Consider the following 22,876-nt stretch of genomic DNA (forward strand, 5'->3'; position numbering starts at 1 on the left):
GGTCGAAGGAGGTGCAGAGAAGTGAGTCCGCTTGACTGTTGCGAACGTTGTAGCAGCTCTGCGTGTCTATAAGCTTGTTTCACTCTCCATTCCTGATGGGACTACCCTAAGATCGATTTAGTTATGCTGTAGACGCATAATACCGCATAGTAGCTTATAATCGCAACATCATTATGACTCATAAGGGAGAAGGAACCTTACTTTAGGCAAGAAGATTTGGAATCAGTTTAAAAGAAAATCTAAAGAACTGACAAATTCTGTAACGGTGGTCTCTCTCAGAGCGTGAAATTCCGTTGCTGCTTTTTATAATGCCATCTGCTTCATTGGTTAAAATTTACATATCTGAATGTTGACCCGAAAAATCGGAAATGTAAATAAAATAAAATTGTCTCCCAACTATTCTTTACAACCATTGTAATTGAAATGAATTGTTAGAATGCCATCCACTCGTTTCGGTCAAGTATGCTTTTTCTGCCTGAGAAGAGATTTCCTGTAGCGCTGTAATTTATTTCATTATCTGCATTTGAGGGTGGAACACAAAAGCCTCTGTCGCTAAAATAGCTAGCTTGGGTAAACTCTATTGCTACGTTTCCAACACTCAAGAGAATCGTCGTCATCACCAACATTCATTCGTGGTAACTACAGGTCAGCACCATCGGTGGATTGAGCATCGGGTGGTCCACAGCCCAATCATTCTGAAAACGACTTTATCTGTATGGCTGGTGAGGGCTGCTGACATATTTTAGAAGGCCCTAGATAAATATGTCGCAAATATTACAAATAAAACAGGAGCCGGATAACATCTTACAACTGCGTAAATGAAAGAACTGTAATACGGAGATTTACACTGATCAGCCAGAACATTATGACCACCTACGTACGAGAAGGCATGTCCTCCTTTGGCATGGATACTAACGACGAGGCGTCTTGGCGCGGAAGGAATGAGGCCTCGTTAGGTCGCTGGAGCTGGCACCACATCTGCACACACAAATCACCTAATTCCCGTAAATTCCGGGGAATGGTCGATGAGCTCTGACACCACATTCAGTCACATAACAGATTTGTCCGATCAGGTTCGGATCTAATGAGCGGGGGGGGGGGGGGGGGGCAGCAGCACATCAAACATCAACTGAAGCTCGCCACTGTGCTCCTCTAATCAATCCATCACACTTCTGGCGTTGTCAAATGTCACTGCCGTAGGGAAACATGATGGCCTTAAAGGTGTATACGCGGTCTGTAATACGATATTCCTTAGCCGTCGTAGTGCCTTGAACGAGCTCCACTGGACCTATGGATGCCAACGTGAACGTTCCCCAGAATGTAAAGGAGATGCCGTCAGCTTGTCTCCGTGCCACAGTACAGTTGTCGAGACTTGTTCCCTTGGAAGACGATGGATTCGCGCCCTCTCATCACCACGATGAAGAATATATCGGAATCTATCACACTGTGCAACGCTCTGCCCCTGTGCCAACGTCCAAGGGTGATGGTCACGTGCCCATTTCAGTCGTAGTCGCCGACATCGTCATGTTAGCATTGTCACCTGCGTAAGTCGTTGGTTGCGGTCGCCCATCGTTAGGCGTTCTCTGTAAACTGTGTGTTCAGTCCAACATTAAATTCTGATGTTGATTCAGCCACAGTTCGCCGCCTATCCCGTTTTACCAGTCTGTCCAGGCTACAACGTCCGACGGCTGTAATGATGGGTGGCCACCCAACCACACGGGGCTGGACTTTGATTCACCTGTGATTCACTACTTGTTGCAGACGCTCACCTCAACACTCCTCAAACACCCGACAAGTCTTGCGAAATGCTCATGCCGAGCCTCCGGGCAATTACAACCTGCCTTCGGTCGGACTCAGACAGTTCGGGCGCCTTCTGCACACGGACAGCGAGCTCACTGATACTATATGCACAGTGCGTGTGTCCCACTAGCAGACATTCCTCGCCAGATGGCGCTACTATCGCCTGGACGGGTTTATATCGATAGCTGGTCGATGGTCCTAACATTCTGGATGATCAATGTATAATATATATAGAACAGATGAGCATTATAGCAGTATATGCCACAAACAAGCAAGAAATAGTATAGCTGATAAATTTTACAAGTGCTTGCGAAGGTTCCATAAGTTATAAACTGTATTTTCATAGAAGGGATATGAATGCTAGAATAGTTAAGCAACCAGTAACGACCTAATCGGAATAAGTGGAGACTCAGCACATAATCAGAATGAACAAATGTTACGAGACTTTATGAAGTGATATTCATTCCGATTAGAAAATGACGTTTAAAACATAGAGAGATACACAAATTTGAGTTAGTAAAAGAAATAACTGATGTCTTTCGAAAACAGGTAAAACAGATACTTCAAGAGGACTTACAGAGTTGCAAAATCCGAAGAGCTACTGGAACAGCCAACCTAAATACAGAAATTTTTAAATTCCAACCAGAAGAAATTAACTATAGCCTTTACAGTTTGTAAATCAATGCTGACAGTTACCGACGGAATAGAAGAAAGTTATAGCAATGCTCATTTTCATCGATAACAAACTGTGAGAATTAGATGTATAACTCTCTTAAATACGGCGTACACAAAAGATGTGATGATACCAGTAAAGAGAATGAGAACCATCGAAGACATCATATTACTAGAAGAACAAATTGATTCCGGAAAGGAAATTCCTGCTAAGGCAACATTTTCTCATCATAAAAAAATTGAGAGTAAAGTAGAGAATACGATTTAATGACCTGCATAGCCTCTACGGACTAAAGGAAAGCGTTCTGCAATGCACACGGAGACAAACTATGTATTCTGTGGAAAATATCGGAATACCACTACATCTGATCGAGGTTATAAAGGACTTTGAAACGTGATACAGAGAATATCTTCGAGGAAAAAATTTAATGAAAACTTTTTATGTTTGCTGACGGTCGGGTTGTAGTTGTCGATAACGAAGATAACTTAGAACGCGTTACATGAGCTACATAAAATAACAAAGCAAAATAATGTCAATATATCGGCAAATAAAACCATGTCATTTCAAAGCTTATAACATTTTATATGAAAATTAAATTTGGAGCCCCACTCTATTGAACTTAACACCTTCAGATTATTGGTTTGTGACATATTATTTCTCGACGAATCTCATTTTTTCAAATAATCACCACTGAAAACGTGTTTTAGCATTATGTTCAAAAGATGTGTAATACACGCAAAAAATGGTTCAAATGGCTCTGAGCACTCTGGGACTCAACTTCTGAGGTCATTAGTCCCCTAGACTAACTAACCTAAGGACATCACACACATCCATGCCGGAGGCAGGATTCGAACCTGCGATCGTAGCGGTCTCGCGGTTCCAGACTGCAGCGCCTAGAACCGCACGGCCACTTCGGCCAGCTGTAATACATGCATAATTCGGAAATAATTGCAGTGCATTGCATATATTAGCGCCTCGGTTGGTGAGAAAAGAAATCGTATTCAGGTGTAAACTCCCTCGAAAATTAAATAATTTTCTTTTCAAAATTTTTCTTAGGCAGTTCTCGACATTTTCTCTTTTCAGAAAAACGAGTTGCTGCCAGTACCACGCTTTTGAGTGTCAAATCAATAAAGAGTGTTGTAATCGATAGGTAACATCTTTTCCCACATGGAACGGTCCACAAATACGCTGCAAATGAACACATATTCACATCTACGCCCTGGCCAATGCTTGCATCACTTTCACCCGTGTTTCATTGGCTTGTCTTTCAACATTTCGTGCCACCGTCATGCGACGATGCAGAATGTCGTACACATCCACCTGTCCAAATTCGGTACCGATATGTAGAAGCTCTTGACATAAAAAACGAAATACTGCATCATATGGAAGAACGTTCCTAGCACACATTTCTTCGCACTTTTTAGTTACGGAGTCTTTCACTGAAGCTGGTAATGCTTCAGAACTTCCACTTTGTCGTCTTGTGCCGACACTAGTCTTCAAGTGCGTCGTAGTGGGTCTGTAAGACAGGAGAGCAGAGCACCTGTCGCAGTACACGTAAACAATAAGATTTTCATTCATACTGATTACTAACGAAAATTTCTCTCAAACATTGCTACGATCACCTGTTTTCTCATTCAGAATGTATTATTTCGAATTAAGCTTCCCTCCCACAGTGTCCTTTCTGTGACCTTCACGGTGCGTTGTCCTGCAGCGAGTGACTGAGTGGCGATCGGGGAAGAGAACGCTGTTGGGACATTCGAGGGCGGCTCGCTCGAACGAACGTGGAGTAAGTCGAATGCAGTTCTCCCCGCGACGAAAGGCGCTACAGTCACATCTGCCGGACTAAATGCATCAAGAAATTCGCGCGAACACAAGTGCCAGGTTCAGACGTCTAGTTCGTATACTTAAAAGAGAAGAAATTTTTGTATCAGGTAGTCTAATATACCGGCCTACAGCGGACGTTGTTAGAGGCTGAGAGATGCTACGACAACCGCCGCTTGTCGCCGCAAGGGGCGCAACCAGTGTCGTACCAAGCCAGGGCAGGCCTGCGGCCAGCGTTCCACTATGCCGTGTTGTATGGGGTACTCAGTACATCACCATGACGCTACGACTACAGCGACTGTCTCTGGTTTCAGGACTGTCTTGATTACGTTAAGTGGGGTGTTACGATGGCTTGCGGTTTACGATTTCTGAGTCAGATGTGTACAGAAACGGTAGGACTTCACAGTTGCTGGTAATGCACTGTGCGATAACAGTAAGCCGTGGTCTTACGGTTAGCGCTACTGACTTTTTATCAAAGGCCACTGCGTTCAGTTCCGGGCTGGATCGGAGATTTCCTGCGCTCGCAATAGTGCGTGTGTGAGTGTGTGTGTGTGTGTGTGTGTGTGTGTGTGTCCTCGCCATTATTTCATCATCGTGCATGTTGCCGATGTGGCGTCAAACATTAAACAATGCGTTCGAACGTCTGAGGAGGGGTCTCCCAGCCTTCATTTGTGCAATAACTCGAACTAAAGTGACTGCAGCTATCGTACCATATAACACAAACTACACAGATGATGGGAGATCACATAATCCTCAGGTTAATGTGTCTATAATATCCATACAGCCAGTGAAAATGTATGTATGAATGTATATTCCACATCTCTAAACTACCGAATCGATTCGAACCAAACTTGGTATACATATCACGTACTGTCTCGAAAGAAGCGCTAAGTTTGTAAGAACGACTTACTTATGAAACGGGAGCGGGTGGGAGTGACAAAGAAGTTTAGCTCATCACCCATTCGTATGCAGATTTTATTCATCCAAAATTTGCGAGCGAGAGCACTTAGTCATTTGCAACGAACTTGACACATAATTTGAAACTTTTACGAACCTTTTTATCGCAGGCATCTTAAAACATCTGATGAAAGGAAACAAATTTACCTCTTACTACGTTTTTCGCTATTCATGCAGTAAGGCTGACACACCCTGCATGACGTCGTAATGAAACATGGACTGTGGAAAAACCGGAACAGAAGAGAATTGAAGTATTTGAGACAAATATTGAAAATTGGGTAAACTGATAAGGTAAGTTAATGAGCAGCTTCTCCTCCGAATATGCGACGAACGGAATATATGGAAAACACTAACAAGAAAAAGGGGGGGGGGGATAATAGGACATCTGGTAAGACATCAAGTAATTACTACCATGGTACAAGAGAGAGCTGTAAAGGTAAAAACTGTAGATGAAGACGGAGATTTTAATAATCCAACAAATAATTGAGTATGTGGGAAGCAGGTGTTTCTCTGAGATGAAAAGTTTGGCACAGGTTAGGAATTTGTGGGGAACCGGTTTAAACCAGTCAGGAGATTAATGGATCAAAGTTATATCATTGTACGACACATAGTTCAGTTGATATAACATCATAACAATTGAGCTATGTGAGGAGGAGATGGATAATGCGAGGGGAAGATGAACAGACAGAGGAGAGCAGGAAATGGACCGAGAGAGAAGATTGATCGAGAGAGGGAGAGAGAAGGGCAATGAGAAGAGTGAGAAGGAGACTGATACGTGAAGGAGGTGGAGACTGTCAACAAATGAGAGGGAGATTTGACAGATAGAGGAAATGGAGGAGAAGGACAGCTAGCGGTGGTGGAGAAGGTGGACCATGGAAGAAGAAGGAGGATATGGACGGAGAGAATGCGGATTATGAGGTGGACGTTGGTAGATGAACAAACCAGGAGGGGGTACACACTAGGCGGCGGAAGGATAAAATAGACAGATCGAAGGAGGCCGCCTGGGTGCAGGTCTTATTACATTCGACGCCACTTTGGGTGACCTGCGCGCCGGATGGGGATGAAATGATGATAAAGGTAGCACAACACCCAATCCCTTAGCAGAGAAAATCCCCGACCCAGTCAGGAATCGAACCTGGGCCCGCGCCGGCCGTTGTGTTCGAGTGGTTCCAGGCGCTACAGTCTGGAACCGCGCGACCGCTACGGTCGCAGGTTCGAATCCTGCCTCGGGCATGGATCGTTGTGATGTCCTTAGGTTAGTTAGGTTTAAGTAGTTCTAAGTTCTGGGGGAGTGATGACCTCAGCAGTTACATCCCATAGTGCTCAGAGCCTTTTTTTTTTTTTTTTAACCTGGGCTCGTAGGACGGCAATCCGTCACGCTGACCACTCAGCTATCAGGGCGGACGGAGGACAGAGAGACGGGGCAGGAGCAGATAGAGAGAGGAAAGGGAAGAGGAGGGTGGACTAATAGAAGACTGGAAAAAATGTACCCTCGAGGAAAATCCGGGTACTCAGCTAGTTCTCTCAGAAAGAAAGTCCATATTGACGGAACGTCAATGCAACGACATCGCTCGTATACGCATTAATCGATAAACTCAAATTTTGTTAACCAGTGACAAACTGAAATGTATAGAACGCCGTCAAGGAACCCATCATACTGGGGTCCTTTGTAACACCCGCTGGATCTCATAATTCGCAGTAATAATTGTAATTTTGTAATATTTTAAAAACGGAATAAGACATGCTGCATGGTAAGATTACCGGGACTTCCCGCTCTGTCCATCAGACGTCTGCGGAGGAAGTATATCGCACAGAATTTTTCGACAACGGTGCCGCTGCATTGCGGCACGATTCTGGAGTTTCCGGCAATTGATCTGTAAAAGTTTCGCCGCGCTGGTTCTGTTTATTTATGACTTTTGCGGATCGCATATTCAGGGGGAGGGTGCGCTACTCTTTAGTACGAACAATGGCCGCATCGCGAGAGCGGCGGAGCGGCTGCGGCCAACTTCTTCCGAGACCGCTTGCCCCCATCTTTCCTTCTGCTGCGGCCAACACCGTGAGTCAGCCTCTCATGGGAAACTACAAACTTCCTGCACAGCCATTCGTTCACGCGAACACGTTCAGCCCTTTCAGCTTTCACTTATGGAAGTGAAGAGATAGGTTGAAAAATCAACAGACGGAAATGTCAACACTGTTACTGCAGATGTATCCATTTCATTCGTTGACTATTCAGTCGCACACCGTGTTTGATAAAGGGTATCATGGAGAAGAGTTTTCAGAAGTATGCAACGAATCATGCTATTAACAGGCAGAAGCAAACACTGCTGCGCACCTCTGTAAAGCATGCTAGAAGGTGTACAAACAAGAACTTGTGGCTAGTGTTAATGTATTGAGAATTACCGTAATTGTTTCTGGATTACATTATGTACGATTGTAAGGATAAAAATAGCTACTTTAAAAAAGAATCTATTTCCCAAATTATTCAGCTGCTGTTTTCGTCTTTAAACTAAATATCTAACTTTACGCAGACCACAATCACCTGTCATAGATTCTAATAAGTTGTGGAGCATGTTGCTAATGAGACCTTCTCTTTTTTGTTGTAAATACACCGACGGAAAAGAGAATAGCAGCACCAAAGAGGAGTTTTGCGGCATAAACGACATTTGGTAGGCATATTTCTGCATCTGAAAGACGATGTCTATTCAAATTTCGCGCCAGTCTGATAATAGTGGCGTAGTATCGTCACTAAAAGGATGCAAATCAGCTTTCCGTTTAAGTACACGCTGTAACGGTCGTGAGCGTTATTTTCCTTTGAGATTTGACGTGGTGAGTTGATGTTAGTCAAGAATTTCTTTAAGGCGACATAACATTATGAACACCTCTAAGAGTTTAGGCGAAATCTTTTAATAGGACTAAGAGAAGCTGGATGTTCCTTACACGATACTACAGAAATGCATGGTAGGAATGTAGACACTTTACATGATGGCTGGCAGTGGTGACTTCGAGAATGTACGGCTGCAAGGATAACGGGCTCTGGACAGCCAAGTAGTACAACCGAGAGGGAAGACCATCGTGTTTAGCGTATGGCTCTGTCGCATCGTACTGCACCTGCAGCAGCAATTTGAGCAGTTGTTGGCACCACAGTGACGCAACAAACTGTTACAAATCGGTTACTTCACGGACAGCTCCGAGCGAGACGCCATGTATCATGGACTCCACTGACCCCAAGCCACCACCATTTTCGGCGTCCGTGGTTTCAAGCGAGAGGTCATTAGAGGGCGGGGTTAAGATTTGTCGTATTTTCTGATGAAAGCTGGTTCTGTCTCGGTGTCAGTGATGGCCGTACGTTGGTTAGAAGGAGGTAAACTGAGAGACTGCACACAGCCTGTCTGCGTACTAGACACGCCGGATCTACACCTGTAGTTTTGGCCTGGGGTGCGATTTCGTATGGCAGCATGGACACTCTTGTGGTTATCCCGAGCACCCTGACTGCACATTCGCAATGGCGTATCTGCCGCTATCATTAACGTGTGATCTTCCAACGTTAATCACTTGCACATGTTATCTAGCGAAATATATTTACGAAAACTCATTCTTCTTCTGCTTACGTCTAAGTGATCGTAGGGTCGGCGTGGTTACAACGTATGTGGCAATGTTAGGTTTAGGGGTGACCGGATATCCGTCCTGCAGCCACCCCGTAGCCCCCAGGATGGCATCAGTGTACTTCAACTGTCGGCGTCTAGTGTAGATCGTGAAATAGTGCAAACATGTTTCAAATGTCTGCAACTCGCGTAACTGAGGCGGAACGTGGGGACCAGCCCAGTATTCGCCTAGGAGGAGGTGGAAAACGTACACGAAAACTCATAGCCCTACGCTAATTAATGTCAGGTGTTGTTATTTTTTCCCTTCCGTCAGTGTATTTCGGTAAATCGATTTCCCGACTCATTTCGAGTGGTACGCTTTTGCACCAGAATATAAATCTCCAATATGATTTCAAAAGACGTGCGTATGATCCACATTGGAAATTAGTTCTATATCTGCTGTTGTGGTTGTCATCCTATTTCAGTCTCGTTATTAACCATGAATATCATTAGGGAGTAAATGTAATGGCTTGTGTCTGTAACAATCGTTGAAGAGGTAGCAAACTCTTCAGTCTGATAGCTATCCTGTGTGCAGATAAATAAAGCTAGAGAGCTTTCTGAATGCAAAAGATTTACAAATAGTTGTGGTTTAAAGGGAATTTAAGGTAAATAAAATTTGAAATGTCTCACATTCATAAGCTGGATATAATTGGTTCTTATCTACACATTTAATATAACTGAAACAGCAACGGAGGAGGAATGATAGCAAATATTAAGAACAATAATTTTAATTTTGCTCTTGAGTTTGGCTCCACAAATATTACAAATTATTTGGATTTAGGAATATGTAATAATGATTCCACACATAGATTTAATAATATCTGCAGAAATGTAAACTACAATTTATGGTTTTCCTGCCACAGGCTTGCACAAAAAAGTTCTTACTTCAAGCCTATGACAGAAGAAACGACACGACTTCCTTTGTAACATGATGATACGCGAGAAGTACTGCAGATTTTAAGGAAGATAGCATGTTCCAACACATGTAATCCTGCATTAGTCGATAAAACGCACAATAAGAAATACCATATATTTTACGATAGAAAGGACGCAAAAGGAATTATGGGGCGCAAAAGCAAAACGAAGCGCGCTATAAACCCTCTCATGCGGGACATACCGGGTATAATATAATACGGCTTCCGCAGACTAAAGTTAATATAAGTTTCCTAATTGATAATACATACAACGATTTCGCAGCTCGTGCATAGCATACAAAACATGCGTAATTACGACCACTGTACATGTACAGGATCAAACGCAATGATTGTGAATTTCGTTATATTGCAGAGACGGGACGGAGATTTAACAGAAGGCCACGGGAACATGTTAATTTGACAGAAGATAACTCGTAATATTTCAGAATGTCGTACCGTTAATGATACAGAGGACAAGCTTATCACCCTCCATAACATTACAAAGGATAGAGGTAGAAAGTGTTAGAAGAGAAGGAGTATACATATACTTACAGAGACAAATAGGCATATTCAAGGAAGAAGCTGAATTACATGAGAGGTATTGAGAACTTTAAAGAGTTCCTTAATACGTTTTAATACATACACTATCTGACCATAAGTATCCAGGCACTTACCAGTGGAAATTAATGTGTGGTGTTTTTACCCTTCGCCCTTATAACACCTTGGGTTACGTTGGGGACACTTTGAATTCATTATCTGAATGTCCATCAACGAGTGACGGCCCTTTCTTCCTCCAAATCCGAAACCAGAGAAGGTAGTTTCCTCAGATACTGCGTCCGGTGCTAAGCCGACGTTGTGCACTGAAAGAGCCAAAGGGACTGGTACACCTGGTTAACATCTCGTCGGGCCCCCGCGAGAACGCGGAAGTGCTGCAAAGCGACGTGGCATCGATTCGACTAATGACTGAAGTGGTGCAGGAGGCAACTAGCGCCATGAATCCTGCAGGACTGTCCATAAGACCGTAAGAGGGTGCAGATCTCTTCTGAACAGCACGTTGCAAGGTGTCAGAGACGTGCTCAATAATGTTCATGTCTGTGGAGTCTGGTGGCCAGTGGAAATGTTTAAACTCATAAGAGTGTTCCTGGAGCCACTCTGTATTAATGCTGGACATATGGCACTTCACAATCGTCCTGTAGGAATTTTCCATGTCCGACGGAATGCATAATGGACATGAATGGATGCAGGTGATCAGACAGGATTATTACGTACATGTCACCACTCGGTGTCGTATCTAGACGTATCAGGGAAGCCATATCACTCCACCACACACGCCCCACATCGTTACAGAGCCAATTGTCCAATCCCTTACTGACATGCGGGCTCCATGGATTCATGAGGTTGTCTCCTTCCCCGTATACGTCCATCCGCAGGAAACAATTTGAAGCTAGACTCATCTGACCAGGCAACATGTTTCCAGTCATCAACAGTCCAAAATCGGTGTTAATGGGCCTAGGCGAGGTCTAAAGCTTTGTGTCGTGCAATCATCAAGGGTACACAAGTGGGGCATCAGCTCTGAAAACCCACGTCGATTATGTTTCGTTGAATGGTTCACACGCTGACACTTGTTGATGACCCAGCACTGAAATCTGCAGCAATTTGCGGAAGGGGAATTTGCTGCTTTACCGGATTCTCGATATTCACGGTACACACGTGAAATGGATGCACAGGAAAATACCCACTTCATCGCTACCTCGAATATGCTATGACCAATCGCTCGAGCGTTTAAACCCACTTAAATTCTGATAACCTGTCGTTGCAGCAGCAGTTACCGATCTAACAACAGCCCCGGGCACTTGTTGTCTTATATAGGCGTTGCCGACCGCAGCGAAGTATTCTGCCTGTTCACATATCTCTGTATTTGAGTACGAATGCATATAACAGTTTCTTTGACGGTTGAGTGTATATGCTGTCCCTAGATGTTCCATCGGTCTCAGGTTTGGACTCTGGGTGAGCCCTTGCATTTCAGAAAAGATATTGTCTACAAATCAGTATGAGCGGTTGCCCTGCTGTGATGATTCGATCATAATTTCCTAACTGATTCGCTACTGTGCGTAGTACACAATGCCGTAGAATCTGTTAATCCGAGGGTTGGAACTTTAATAGTGGCAACTATTTATTAACAGTTCGTACAAAATAGATACGAGTTTCAAAGTCTTACTGACCTTCAAAGTAGTCACCAGCATTGTGTATAACCCGTTGCCAGCGATGTGGAAGTCGTAGGATACTCTTAGCAATGCCAGTTGTGTTGACAGTTCGAGTGGCGCGGTGTATTGCCCCATGAAGTTTTAGCAGGTCTGAAGCGAATTCCGTGAAGTGTTTCCTTCAGTTTAGAAACTGAGTTGAACATACGAGGGCTTAAGTCAGGGGAGTGCGGTAGTTGGTATAGCACTTAGCAGCACCATCGGTCAATAAAATCAGTAACAGCTTGCACTGTACGTGCTTGAGAATTGTTCTGCAAAATTATGGTCAGGTCCTGCAGAAAGTGTCATCACTTCTGTCTGTGTGCTGTTCATTTTTGGAACACAACCTACGACCAGCTTAGAGACAGAAGTGATGAGACTTTCTGCAGGACCTGACCATCATTTTGCAGAACTATAATCAAGCACGTACAGTGCAAGCTGTTACTGATTTGTTTGAATCACAGCATTCGCTTCAAAACTGCTACAAATTCGTCGGGCAATACACCGCGTCGCTCGAACTGTCAACACAACTGGCACTGCTAAGAGTATCCTACGACTTCCACATCGTTGGCAACGGGCTATACAAAATGCTTCTGAATACTTTGAACGTCAGTAAAACTTTGAAACACGTATCTATGTTGTACAAGCTGTAAATAAATAGTTGCCATTATTAAAGTTCCAACCCTTGTATGCTTCCTCATTTAGGGTTTTTGTAAGCACAATAAGAGGACCACCGCCTAACAACGATAAAAAAAAGCAGTACATTTACAGCATGTCCCCTCTATTTCACTGTTGTCACTGCACTTCTCTAGACATACTCCTAAACCAGATTTTTCCATTAGATTGCCACAGGGCATAGCGTGATTCATCATTCCAGATCATTAGTTTTCAGTCTTCCGTTGAACTGTGCAGAAGCTCTTTACACCATGTCAAGCACTGCTTAGCGGTCACTGCAAAAATTTGTGGCTTATGAGGAACTGCTCCTTTCGTTTTAACTCCATACGCACCAACACGGTACTGGTTAAAATGCTGGGAGAACTTCGAAACATACGACTAAACACTTCCGCGAATTTAATACGATTTGTTCGACTATCCCTTTCCGTCAGTTCATTAGCCTTCCCTTGTCGTTCTTTACATGCATTTCTGCTTCACATTCATGTCAGTAAGAGTCGACTTGGGCAACTTCAGAGTAGTTGGAATGCTGTGATGGATTTGTTACTCAGGTAACAGCCGGTGACCAGTCCACGTTCGAAGTGGCTGAGCCCTACTGGCCGCCCCATTCTGCTGTAACTGCTTCTCCACTGACATCTCAGTACTCCCCACTTCCTTTAACACTGGATGATCCCCCTCTCCTGAAAGCTAGTGGGCAATCTCGCATTATGTAGGTTACTTTTGATCAAACAGTATACATTGTAAGATAACAATTTTCAATCATTTTTGTCTTGTAAATATAACAACCTCTACAAATCTATATCTCTGTTATCTTATTGTGGAGTCACCTAAAGATATTCGGTGAACGTAACATAATACCGATCTGTGTGCACTATGAGAATGGGTATAGGGTTAAAGCTAAATAGTCCAAAACCCAAGCAATACTTGTTTCTCATTCTACGGTCAGTAGCCCGAAATATCGGGAATTCATACCATGTATAATCCTAAATGTGACAAATATCTATTTCTCTTCCTTAGAAAAGAGCCTAGGAGTAATAACAAATAAAATTGTAAATTTTAGCGAGCACGTAACTGCAATGTGCAAGAAGGTAGGTTAAAATGGCTCTGAGCGCTATGGGACTTAACTTCTGAGGATATCAGTCCCCCCAGACTGTAGCGCCTAGAACAGCTCGGCCACTACAGCCGGCGTGCAAGAAGGCATTACCATCTTCCATTCTCTATAAAAATGGAAATAGCTTTTTCCTCTTGACCTCAAAAAACTTTTACAGTATCTTTTATTTCCGATTATTGATTACAACGATATTATCCAGAAATTTCTTATCCGGGGAAGCTGGTTGTACCTGTAATGTTCGACTCTTTGATGAAACAGTGTATACTGCAACGTAACGCTTTTTAAACGTTGTTACCTAAAAGGTATGTATATTTCAGCATCATATGCACAGCATCCTGGCTGAGTGCAGACAAGAGTAGGGATTTCGCTATCCTCTAACTCTTCTACAGTCTTATTAACGTACACTGCCCTCTTGTCCGTCATCGACCTTAACCGTCTTAACAACATGGGAGAAACACGTGCTCCCATCAGAGCAAAATCCGTTCTGTCCTAATTCATCGTTCAGCCATTTTCTCAGTAGCAGGAACCCTTTTTTGGAGTAACCTCCCGCATTATATTAGAGAAGTGAATAATATCTCCAGAGTTAATGAAATATCTACTGCAGTAAAATAATTTCCAATCCGATCTTTCTCATTTCCTAGAAGACTTACCTGGGGCAGACTTCTTAAATTTCCTTTCCCCAGAACTCGCTAAACCAGACAGCATCTATTCTGTATACCTAAAAATTCTTTTATGTCTCCCACTATAACCGATTTTACAATTATTGTCATTATTACAGCCATTCTTACTGTCACCATCATTAGTGGCACCAGCGGCAGCAGCAGTAGTAGTAGCAATTCTAGCAGTATTAACTCAAATCATTCATAGTCAGAATAATTGGCTCACAGCTTCACTACAGACACTTAGGTCATTTTAATACTGTCATATTAAAAAATTTATTTCTTAGATAACTATAAGAAAAAAGATATACGTTTGAAACCGTGATGCGACGTAAGAGAGAGTTTGATGTCCCCAATTGGATCTGGTTAAATAAATAAATAGAAATAAATAACTACTAGTGGAAATCAAAGTACACTGTCGGAAAAATAAATGCAGCACCAAGATGGAGCTGTGTGATGTAAACTAAAATTGGTTGGCGTGTTTCTGCATGTGACAGATAATATACATTCAAGGTTCGCAACAGTCTCTTACATTTGGCCCTAGCAGCGCCATTATGAGGATGCAAATCAAGTTTACTTTAGCTAAACGCTATAACGGTTGTGAGCGTTAAATACCTTTGATATTGGAGGTCGTCAGTTGATATTAATTAAGAATGTCTTTAAGGTGACAAAGATTCAGTTATTAGCGCCCCACTGAGTTTGAACGAGGTCATGTTAAAACGCTACGAGAAGCTGGATGTTCCCTCTGCTAGATTGCGGGAAGAAATTTTGGAAATTTGTGGACCAAACTGCTGAGGTCATCGGTCCCTACGCACTACTTAATCTAACTAAACTAACTTACGCTAAGGACAACACACGCACCCATGCCCGAGGGAGGACTCGAACCTCCGACGGGGCAAGCCGCGCGGACCGTGACGCCTAATAGCGCACGGCTACCCAGCCCGGCATTGCGGAAAGACTCGGCAGCAATACAGTCATTGTGCATGACTGTTGGCACCGTGGTTCATTAGAATTCGTGTTCAGCACATGGCTCTGTAGCACTGTATTGCAACTGCAGCAGCAATTTAAGCAGCAGTAGCCACATAAAACTCTTACAAATCGTTGCTTCAACGATAGCTGTAGGGCCCATTCCACTGGTCCCACACCACTGCCGTTTGCGGCTTCAGTGGTGTCAAGCGAGAGCCCATTGGAGGGCAGGGTGGAGGACTGTTGGGCTTTGTGTGTTGGTTAGAAGGAGGCTAGTTGAGGGCCTGCAACTAACATGTCTGCGTACTAACACATGCTGGAGTCAAGGTCTGCCGTGCGATTTCACATACCAGCTGAATCACTGTCGTGGTTGTCCCACGCATTGTGACTGCAAACTTCTACGCCAGTCTGGTGATTCGAGCTGTCGTGCTGCCCTTCATCAACATCATTCCTTGGTCGTTTTCAAACAACATAACGCTATTCTAACCAAACATGCTGTACAGAGTACAGACAAGTGGCCTTTCCCTCATACATCACCATACCTCTCTCCAAACGAGCACGTATGGGACATTATCGGACAACAACTCCAGCATTATCCACAAACAGTATTAACCTTACCATATTGACTGACCAGGTTGAACAAGCATGGAACTCCATCCCACCAATTGACATCCGGCACCTGTAGAACACAATGCATGCATGTTTGCATGCTGTCATCCAACATTCTGGCGTTAAGTCCATTATTAATGTATCAGCATTCCACATTTTCAATTGCTTATTGCACGCTTACATTAACCTGTAAGCTTTGAATGTTAATCACTTGAATATGTTTCCAAAACAGACGTATTTCAGAAATCTCATTTTTTTTACATTAATAAATTTTCGAAATTTCCTGGCAGATTAAAACTGTGTGCCGCAGCGAGACTCGAACTCGGGACCTTTGCCTTTCACGGTCTAAACATTCATGGTGGTGTCTGTTTGTACTATATCGTGTCTCCCTACCACTTTCGCACTACGACGCTCTGAGCATGTTTTTTTAGGGAATTAACTAGTTTGAACCTGGGACCTGTTGCTGGTAAGGAGACGCCAGACGACACATGACATGTAGAATTCAGAAGAGTTCAGTGAGACTAGCGATGATATAACCAAATACTAAATGATCTCCGCGTCAGCTCCACTGCACTCCCTGTAAAAGAATCTTAATTCTAACTAAATATAGTGGAAAGGGTTCAAGGCTTTCCTATTTTTAGTTAGCTGGTAAAATAACGTCGAAAAAGCAGTTAAGTTTACCATTGGAAATTTTATTCTACTCATAAAACATCATTTATAAATTGCACTATTGATAAAAGTTCTGCAATCGATCGAAGGATGACCTATGCCATATCACATCTATAATCTAGGTTTAAATTAAGTTTCACAAAAGAGAAAACTATCAAAATGGTCTGCAGTGACCCTCAATTATCTTTAATTACTTATTTAACTTGTCGTAAATTACAGTGGCTGATGTGGCTTCTCAATAACTATAGAAAAGAAAAATCATCGCGTTTCAGATCTGTTCTTCAAGTGGCAAATGTGAACACCATAAGTTTTAATTAACGATCACCATTAGTATTACGCAAAAAAGGGGTGTAACAGATGAGACTTCTGCAGTTCTGAGTGAAGCTTTATGCGCTCAAATAAGCGGTATCGCGTGCGTTCATTACCTTGTCGGTGTTTAGGCAGCGTCAGGTCGGCAGCGGCCAGCGCAGCAGCCATCCAGCTCGCCGTCTCGGATCCAACCCTACTCTAACTTCTCCTTACTACAATTTACCGAAGTTAGTTTAAAAAAACTATCTGGCTATGTTTTCATCTGACCAATCAGGGTCTCAATGTTAACCTTAAGCTCCGCCTACAAAAATTCTGTCTGTCCAATGAGAAACGTTATACTTTTCGTGGTGGGGCAATGTTTTTAAAGTTTGCAACGTAACAGAGACGCTAAAAAGTCTCACGCTAAAACCTGCAGCTGGTGTGGTCCTTTTAGCGTTATCGTGAGATCTATACTGTTCTTCTGGAGGGCTCTATCTTTTAACATGGGCTGGAGGCTTGTCCTAATGTAACAGACACGCGAAAAAGTCTCACGCTAAAACTTGCGGGTGGTAGTGGCCCTTTTTGTGTTATCGTAAGATCTATACTGCTTTTCTGGAGGGCTCTAGCTTTTAACATGGGCTGGGGGTGGTCCTTGACATACCTGAGACGCGAAAAAGTCTCACGCTAAAACGTGCGGGTGGTAGTTGTACAGGTAGGCTGGGCCGTCCGTTCCTTATCTCAGGGCCTTCTAGCTCAACACGGTTCTGCTCTCGGCTTCTGTCCTCGTTTCTCCCCTCGGAACTGCGTCTGGCTCACGGTGGGAAGGTACGACATGCATTTAGGCATTCTTGTGTTAGTCTGTGGTATTCCATTTGCTCACTCGTTACTCGTATTACTTTGGTTAATTTAATGTCACGATTTATTCGGAGCTATGTGACATACTAGTAGATTTGCTTATTATCTCAGGGTTTTCATGTAAGGTGTTGGATTTGCCTGACACCTTACAACGGGCAAGTTCGCAGGAGAGCTTCTGTAAAGTATGGAAGGTAGGAGACGAGGTACTGGCAGAAGTACAGCTGTGAGGACAGGGCGTGACTCGTGCTTGGGTAGCTCAGATTCATCAGACACACTTTTTTCCACGGATAATCTTATTTTCTGGTCCAAAAAACCAATGCAGTGACATGGGTACGGGGAAAGGTTGTGGGCTACGTGTATAACGAATCGGAAAAGGATAAAATGGATTTTTGGCATTTTCTCCTGGACGGACACACGAAGTTGCAACAGCATAAGAAATCTAGGCAACACTTCGCTAACTATTTGCGACTTACATTTACCGACCCGCCGGCCAGATGGGGTGTGACGGGTGAGAGATGAGATAGACGAAGAAGCCGAGACAAAAATCGATCACACTTACGAACCCTTAGTTAATCTCGAGAAGACGCCCCAGTGTTACACCAACGTCTGGAGAACGAGTCGATAGATCTCTCTTACTCTGTCGAAAGTCGGGTCGTGAGCACGCGTCGCCCCCGAATTTGAATTTAATTTCATTGCTACAGGAGCATGTTTCTTTTGTATTTGTACTATCCGCGATGTCTTCATGTCTTTCATTTGGCCATTTTCAGTTTCAGTCATTTCCTTACTTCATTAATTTTCTAATTAGCCACTATTTGTCAACATTTGGACATTGTAGACAATATTTATGCGGTAGTACAACGAAACGTATGTCAGCAAAGGTTGTTAAGCCTGACATTGAAAAATAATAATAATAAAAAGATGGTAGCGCACTAGCCCGCGAAAGGCAAAGGTCCCGCGTTCGAATCTCGGTCGGGCACACAGTTTCAATCTGCCAGGAAGTTTCATATCAGCGCACACTCCGCTGCAGAGTGAAAATCTCATTGTGGAATAAATTTTCGGTTTTGCGATTTTTTCCGTCAGCGTGTTTCTGAGCAGGAGCTGACGCGGTGCTTTACTCACACCTTCCATGGTAGGAAGGGGAGTAGCAGAGGGCAAACTTGTAGGGGAAGGCAAAGATTGGAATATAAGCTAGAAACGATGTAGGAGGTTCGAACAGCAGAGGATGTCATAACAAACCAGATCGAAGTCAATGAGAGAACAGAAAATACGCAGCCTACTGACCGGTGCGTCGCTCGGCGTCCCGGAAGGTGATCTCCTCGATGAGGACGGCGGGGCTCCGTCCTTTGGCGTTGACGGCGAAGACGGCGACCCGGAAGGTGACCTCCGGCTCGAGGTCGGCGAGCAGGAAGACGGGCGCGTCGGCCGCCGTCAGGTTGTACCGCGGCGCGGACCCCGAGAACAGCTCGAGCACGAACGTCTGCGGCAGTCCGCCGTCGAAGCCCGCCTGGCACCACACCTCCACCGAGCTGGCCGTCTGGTTGCTCAGCGAGCAGTTGCGCACCGGGAACGGCTTGCCTGCGGACACCGGCGCACTCTGCAGGCTCGCGGCAGCGTCTCCAGCGGCGGCGAGCGAGCTGCTCACAGCAACTACTGTAGCTACGTGCGCGCTGTTACCAACTTCACGTTAACGGCTAATTACTGCACGTGGCCGGTACCCACGCAACCAAAATAGGTACACTGGTGTTGTACAAAATTTTAATCACTGCACTTTCGGGTTCCCCTGAAAATTATCACAGCATGCCACCAGCCTACACTGAGGTGACAAATGTCATGGGATAGCTAATATCGTGTCGGATATTCTTTTGCCCGTCTCAGTGCAGCATACCGACGTGGAATGGATTTAACAGCCCGCTGGAAGTCCCCTGCAGAAATATTGTTATTTGCTGCCTCTGTAGCAGTCCACAGCCCCATTTCCGAACCGGGGCAAAACCTACATAGTGGAGCCTCCACCCTAACCCCCCCTCCCTTCTCGAAAATTTAGAGATGGGACATCAAAATTTTGAAAAAAAATTGATTTTTCAAAATATGTTAATTTTGTAGTGCACATCTTTCTGGGGACTTTGTTATATAAAACATATATGTTCGAGGAAACTTAAGATGTTATTTGGTCTTCAGTGTGCCAAAGTGCAGTGCTACGCCTCTTCACACAGCACTCTTTTGTCGCACATTACTGTATTTCGTTCTGTGGAAATACAATGTGCACATTTTGTAATGGAAGGCATGAAGAATTCTTTGAGGAGTGCGAAAATTAAAAAAAAGTCATGTGGTGCCCCTCCTCGTCCCAGTGGGCCGGTTTGACGCCCTGTGATCTTAAAAAAACTCACAATTAATATAGGATGGGATTGTCTGTAACCGGAAGAATAAGAACTCTTCAGAAAATTTGCACTCTTTACTGCCTATTAGCTAATAACTTTCTATTTTGCGTGACATTACATTAAATATTGGAAACATAAAATCAGTAAATACAAGACACAAGCTAGACAGTACACATTTCTTCAATCCGTACGTCCATGCACTTTTTTCTATCCAATCGTGCTACCAACTCCACATGCAGTGCCTTCCTTTCTGCGAAATAATGCATTCCCTCATCAAAGTTCGTTTTGCTACATGAAAAATCAAAATTTTGTAGTCTAATACTGAAAAAAGCTGTTAAAACGAATAGTACCCAAGACTGGTGCGATCCCAGTACATTCTGTCGCTGTCTGCTGGATAGAACGAAATATGTCTTTCTAATACCACAGGTCAAACAAGTGAGACTGTTTTGGCAGAAACGGTCATTTTTGTATCACGACAGAATATAATTCACGAAGTACCAATATCAAATTTCTATTAGGCCTACCACAAGCAAAAAGTTTTATGTTAGGAAATGGTTTCACATTTCATTCGTACGCTCCAATATCTCAAGCGTGAGATCGAACTCCGGAGTAAGAAAATTTCATATAGATTTGGAATCGTCATATTCTTCCACAATTTGTGTAATGTGGCTGTTTACTGTCTTTCCTCGTTCTAACAAACAGTCATGTCATCACTAATTCTGTAACTGTTCCTGCCACTCCCAAAACTTATTCTCCAGTTGACTAACCCTGCCAGACTCACCGGTTATGTTAATCTGCGTTTATTATACCGTTAGGCGTTATTGCGTGTACGTACAAGATGTTTTCCGTGCTATTCCGAGAACAGAACTTCAGCCGTTGTAACGGGGGAATGCACAACTGGCCCTTACTACTGCAGGGACCTGGCAAATATTTTTTTGTCAAAATTTCATTTTCTTGGATACACCAAGATGAGAATATGTAATCTTTCTCCACTGTTATTCCTGTTAGTCGCTTATTTCCCATCTAGTAGTCTGAATCTATGGATTTCGCTAATAATTACAACATTGCTTCTCATTCACACAAACAATTTACCACATAAACAAACAGCGATTAGCATTTACCCGTTCGGATTTATTCTGCTCATTTTGTACAGATCCGTCCCCTTTTCTCTGCACACTGTGTGAAACTAAGTTTTTTTCTTCAAGAATATGAATTTAGCGCGCCCTGAATTTGGCGCCTGGAGCAGACACTCCTGTTTGCCCTCCCCTTGATCCGAGCCTTGCCGTCCATAATTGAGAAAGTGTTTCAGGTGGACGATTTTGCACACGAACGGTCCTTTCGATTATGTCCGATAAATGGTCGACGTGATTCGCGTTCTGTGATCTAGGTGACCAAATCATTCGCTCGACTTGTCCAGAATGTTCTTCATAACAATAGCGAACAATTGTGCCCGGTGACCCAGGTTCGATCCCGGCGGGGTCAGGGATTTTCTCTGCCTCGTTTTGACTGGGTGTTGTGTGATGTCCTTAGATTAGGTTTAAGTAGTTATAAGTTCTGGGGGACTGATGAGCACAGATGGTAAGTCCCATAGTGCTCAGAGCAATTTTTTTGACCTGGTGAATGGCCGCAAATGGTCTCTAATTAGCCGAATGTAATCATACCCAAGCAATGATCGTCTCAGCTGGATCAGAGGACCCACTCCATCCCATGTAAACACAGCCCATACCGTTAAGGAGACATCAACAGCTTGTTGACTACCTGGATCCACGGCTTCGTACAGCGTGCGCAACACTCAAACTGATCAGCTCTTACCAACCGAAATTGTGACTCAAGCCACTAGACCACGGTTTACAGTCGTCTGTGGTCCAACTGATATGGTCACGAGATCATGGGAGGCACTGAAGTCGATGTCGTACTTTTCTTAAAGACACTCGCGTTGGTCTACTGCTGACATATGCCATTAACGCCAAATTACGCCGCACTGTCCTAAGGATATGTTCATTGTCCCACACTGACACACTGATTTCTGCTGTATTTCACGCAGCGTTGCTTATCTGTTAACACTAACAGTTCTACGTACACGCCGCTGCTCTCGGTCGTTAAGTGAAGACCGTGGGCCACTGCGTTTCCCGTATCGAGGTGTAATGACTGGAATGTGGTATTCTCGTCACATTCTTGACACAGTAGATCGCGAAATACTGAATTCTGCAAACGATTTTCAAAATGGAATTCAAATTCAAAGGGTGTTATTTCCTGTCGTGGGGCCATATTCACATCGGAAATCTGTTCACACAAGTCGCCTGAGTGCAGATGACAGCTCTGCAGCGCCAGTGCTTTATACCTCGTGTCTGCGATAATACAAAGATCTGTACGTGTGCATATCGCTATTCCATGACTTTTATCACTCCAGTGTATATTAGCGTCAGTGGTATGATATGTTGCGAGTGTTTGGACTCATAGGGTGCAGCTCGTGAAGCCAGGCACCACATCAACCTGTCTTATTTTGTTGTTTCCATACGCTGACCTGCATATACATACCACTTCACTGCCATGACTCATGAGAGAGATTTACATACATAGTGTCTCGACGCTATTCTGTCTTTCAATGCTGATTTCATACACCGAC

At 43.7% G+C, this 22,876-nt stretch overlaps 1 protein-coding gene across 1 annotated transcript in view; it reads right to left on the reverse strand.

Annotated features, from left to right (window-relative positions):
• LOC126284502 (nephrin-like) overlaps positions 1-22,876 on the reverse strand; it is a 1,138,462-nt gene that overhangs the window by 33,175 nt on the left and 1,082,411 nt on the right. Inside the window, exon 11 of the mRNA XM_049983477.1 lies at positions 19,157-19,450. Within this exon, the coding sequence (XP_049839434.1) occupies positions 19,157-19,450 (294 nt within the window). The remainder of the gene's footprint in view (positions 1-19,156; positions 19,451-22,876) is intronic.

This window comes from Schistocerca gregaria, chromosome 8 (genome assembly GCF_023897955.1).
Source record: "Schistocerca gregaria isolate iqSchGreg1 chromosome 8, iqSchGreg1.2, whole genome shotgun sequence".
NCBI classification, from domain to species: Eukaryota; Metazoa; Arthropoda; class Insecta; order Orthoptera; family Acrididae; genus Schistocerca; species Schistocerca gregaria.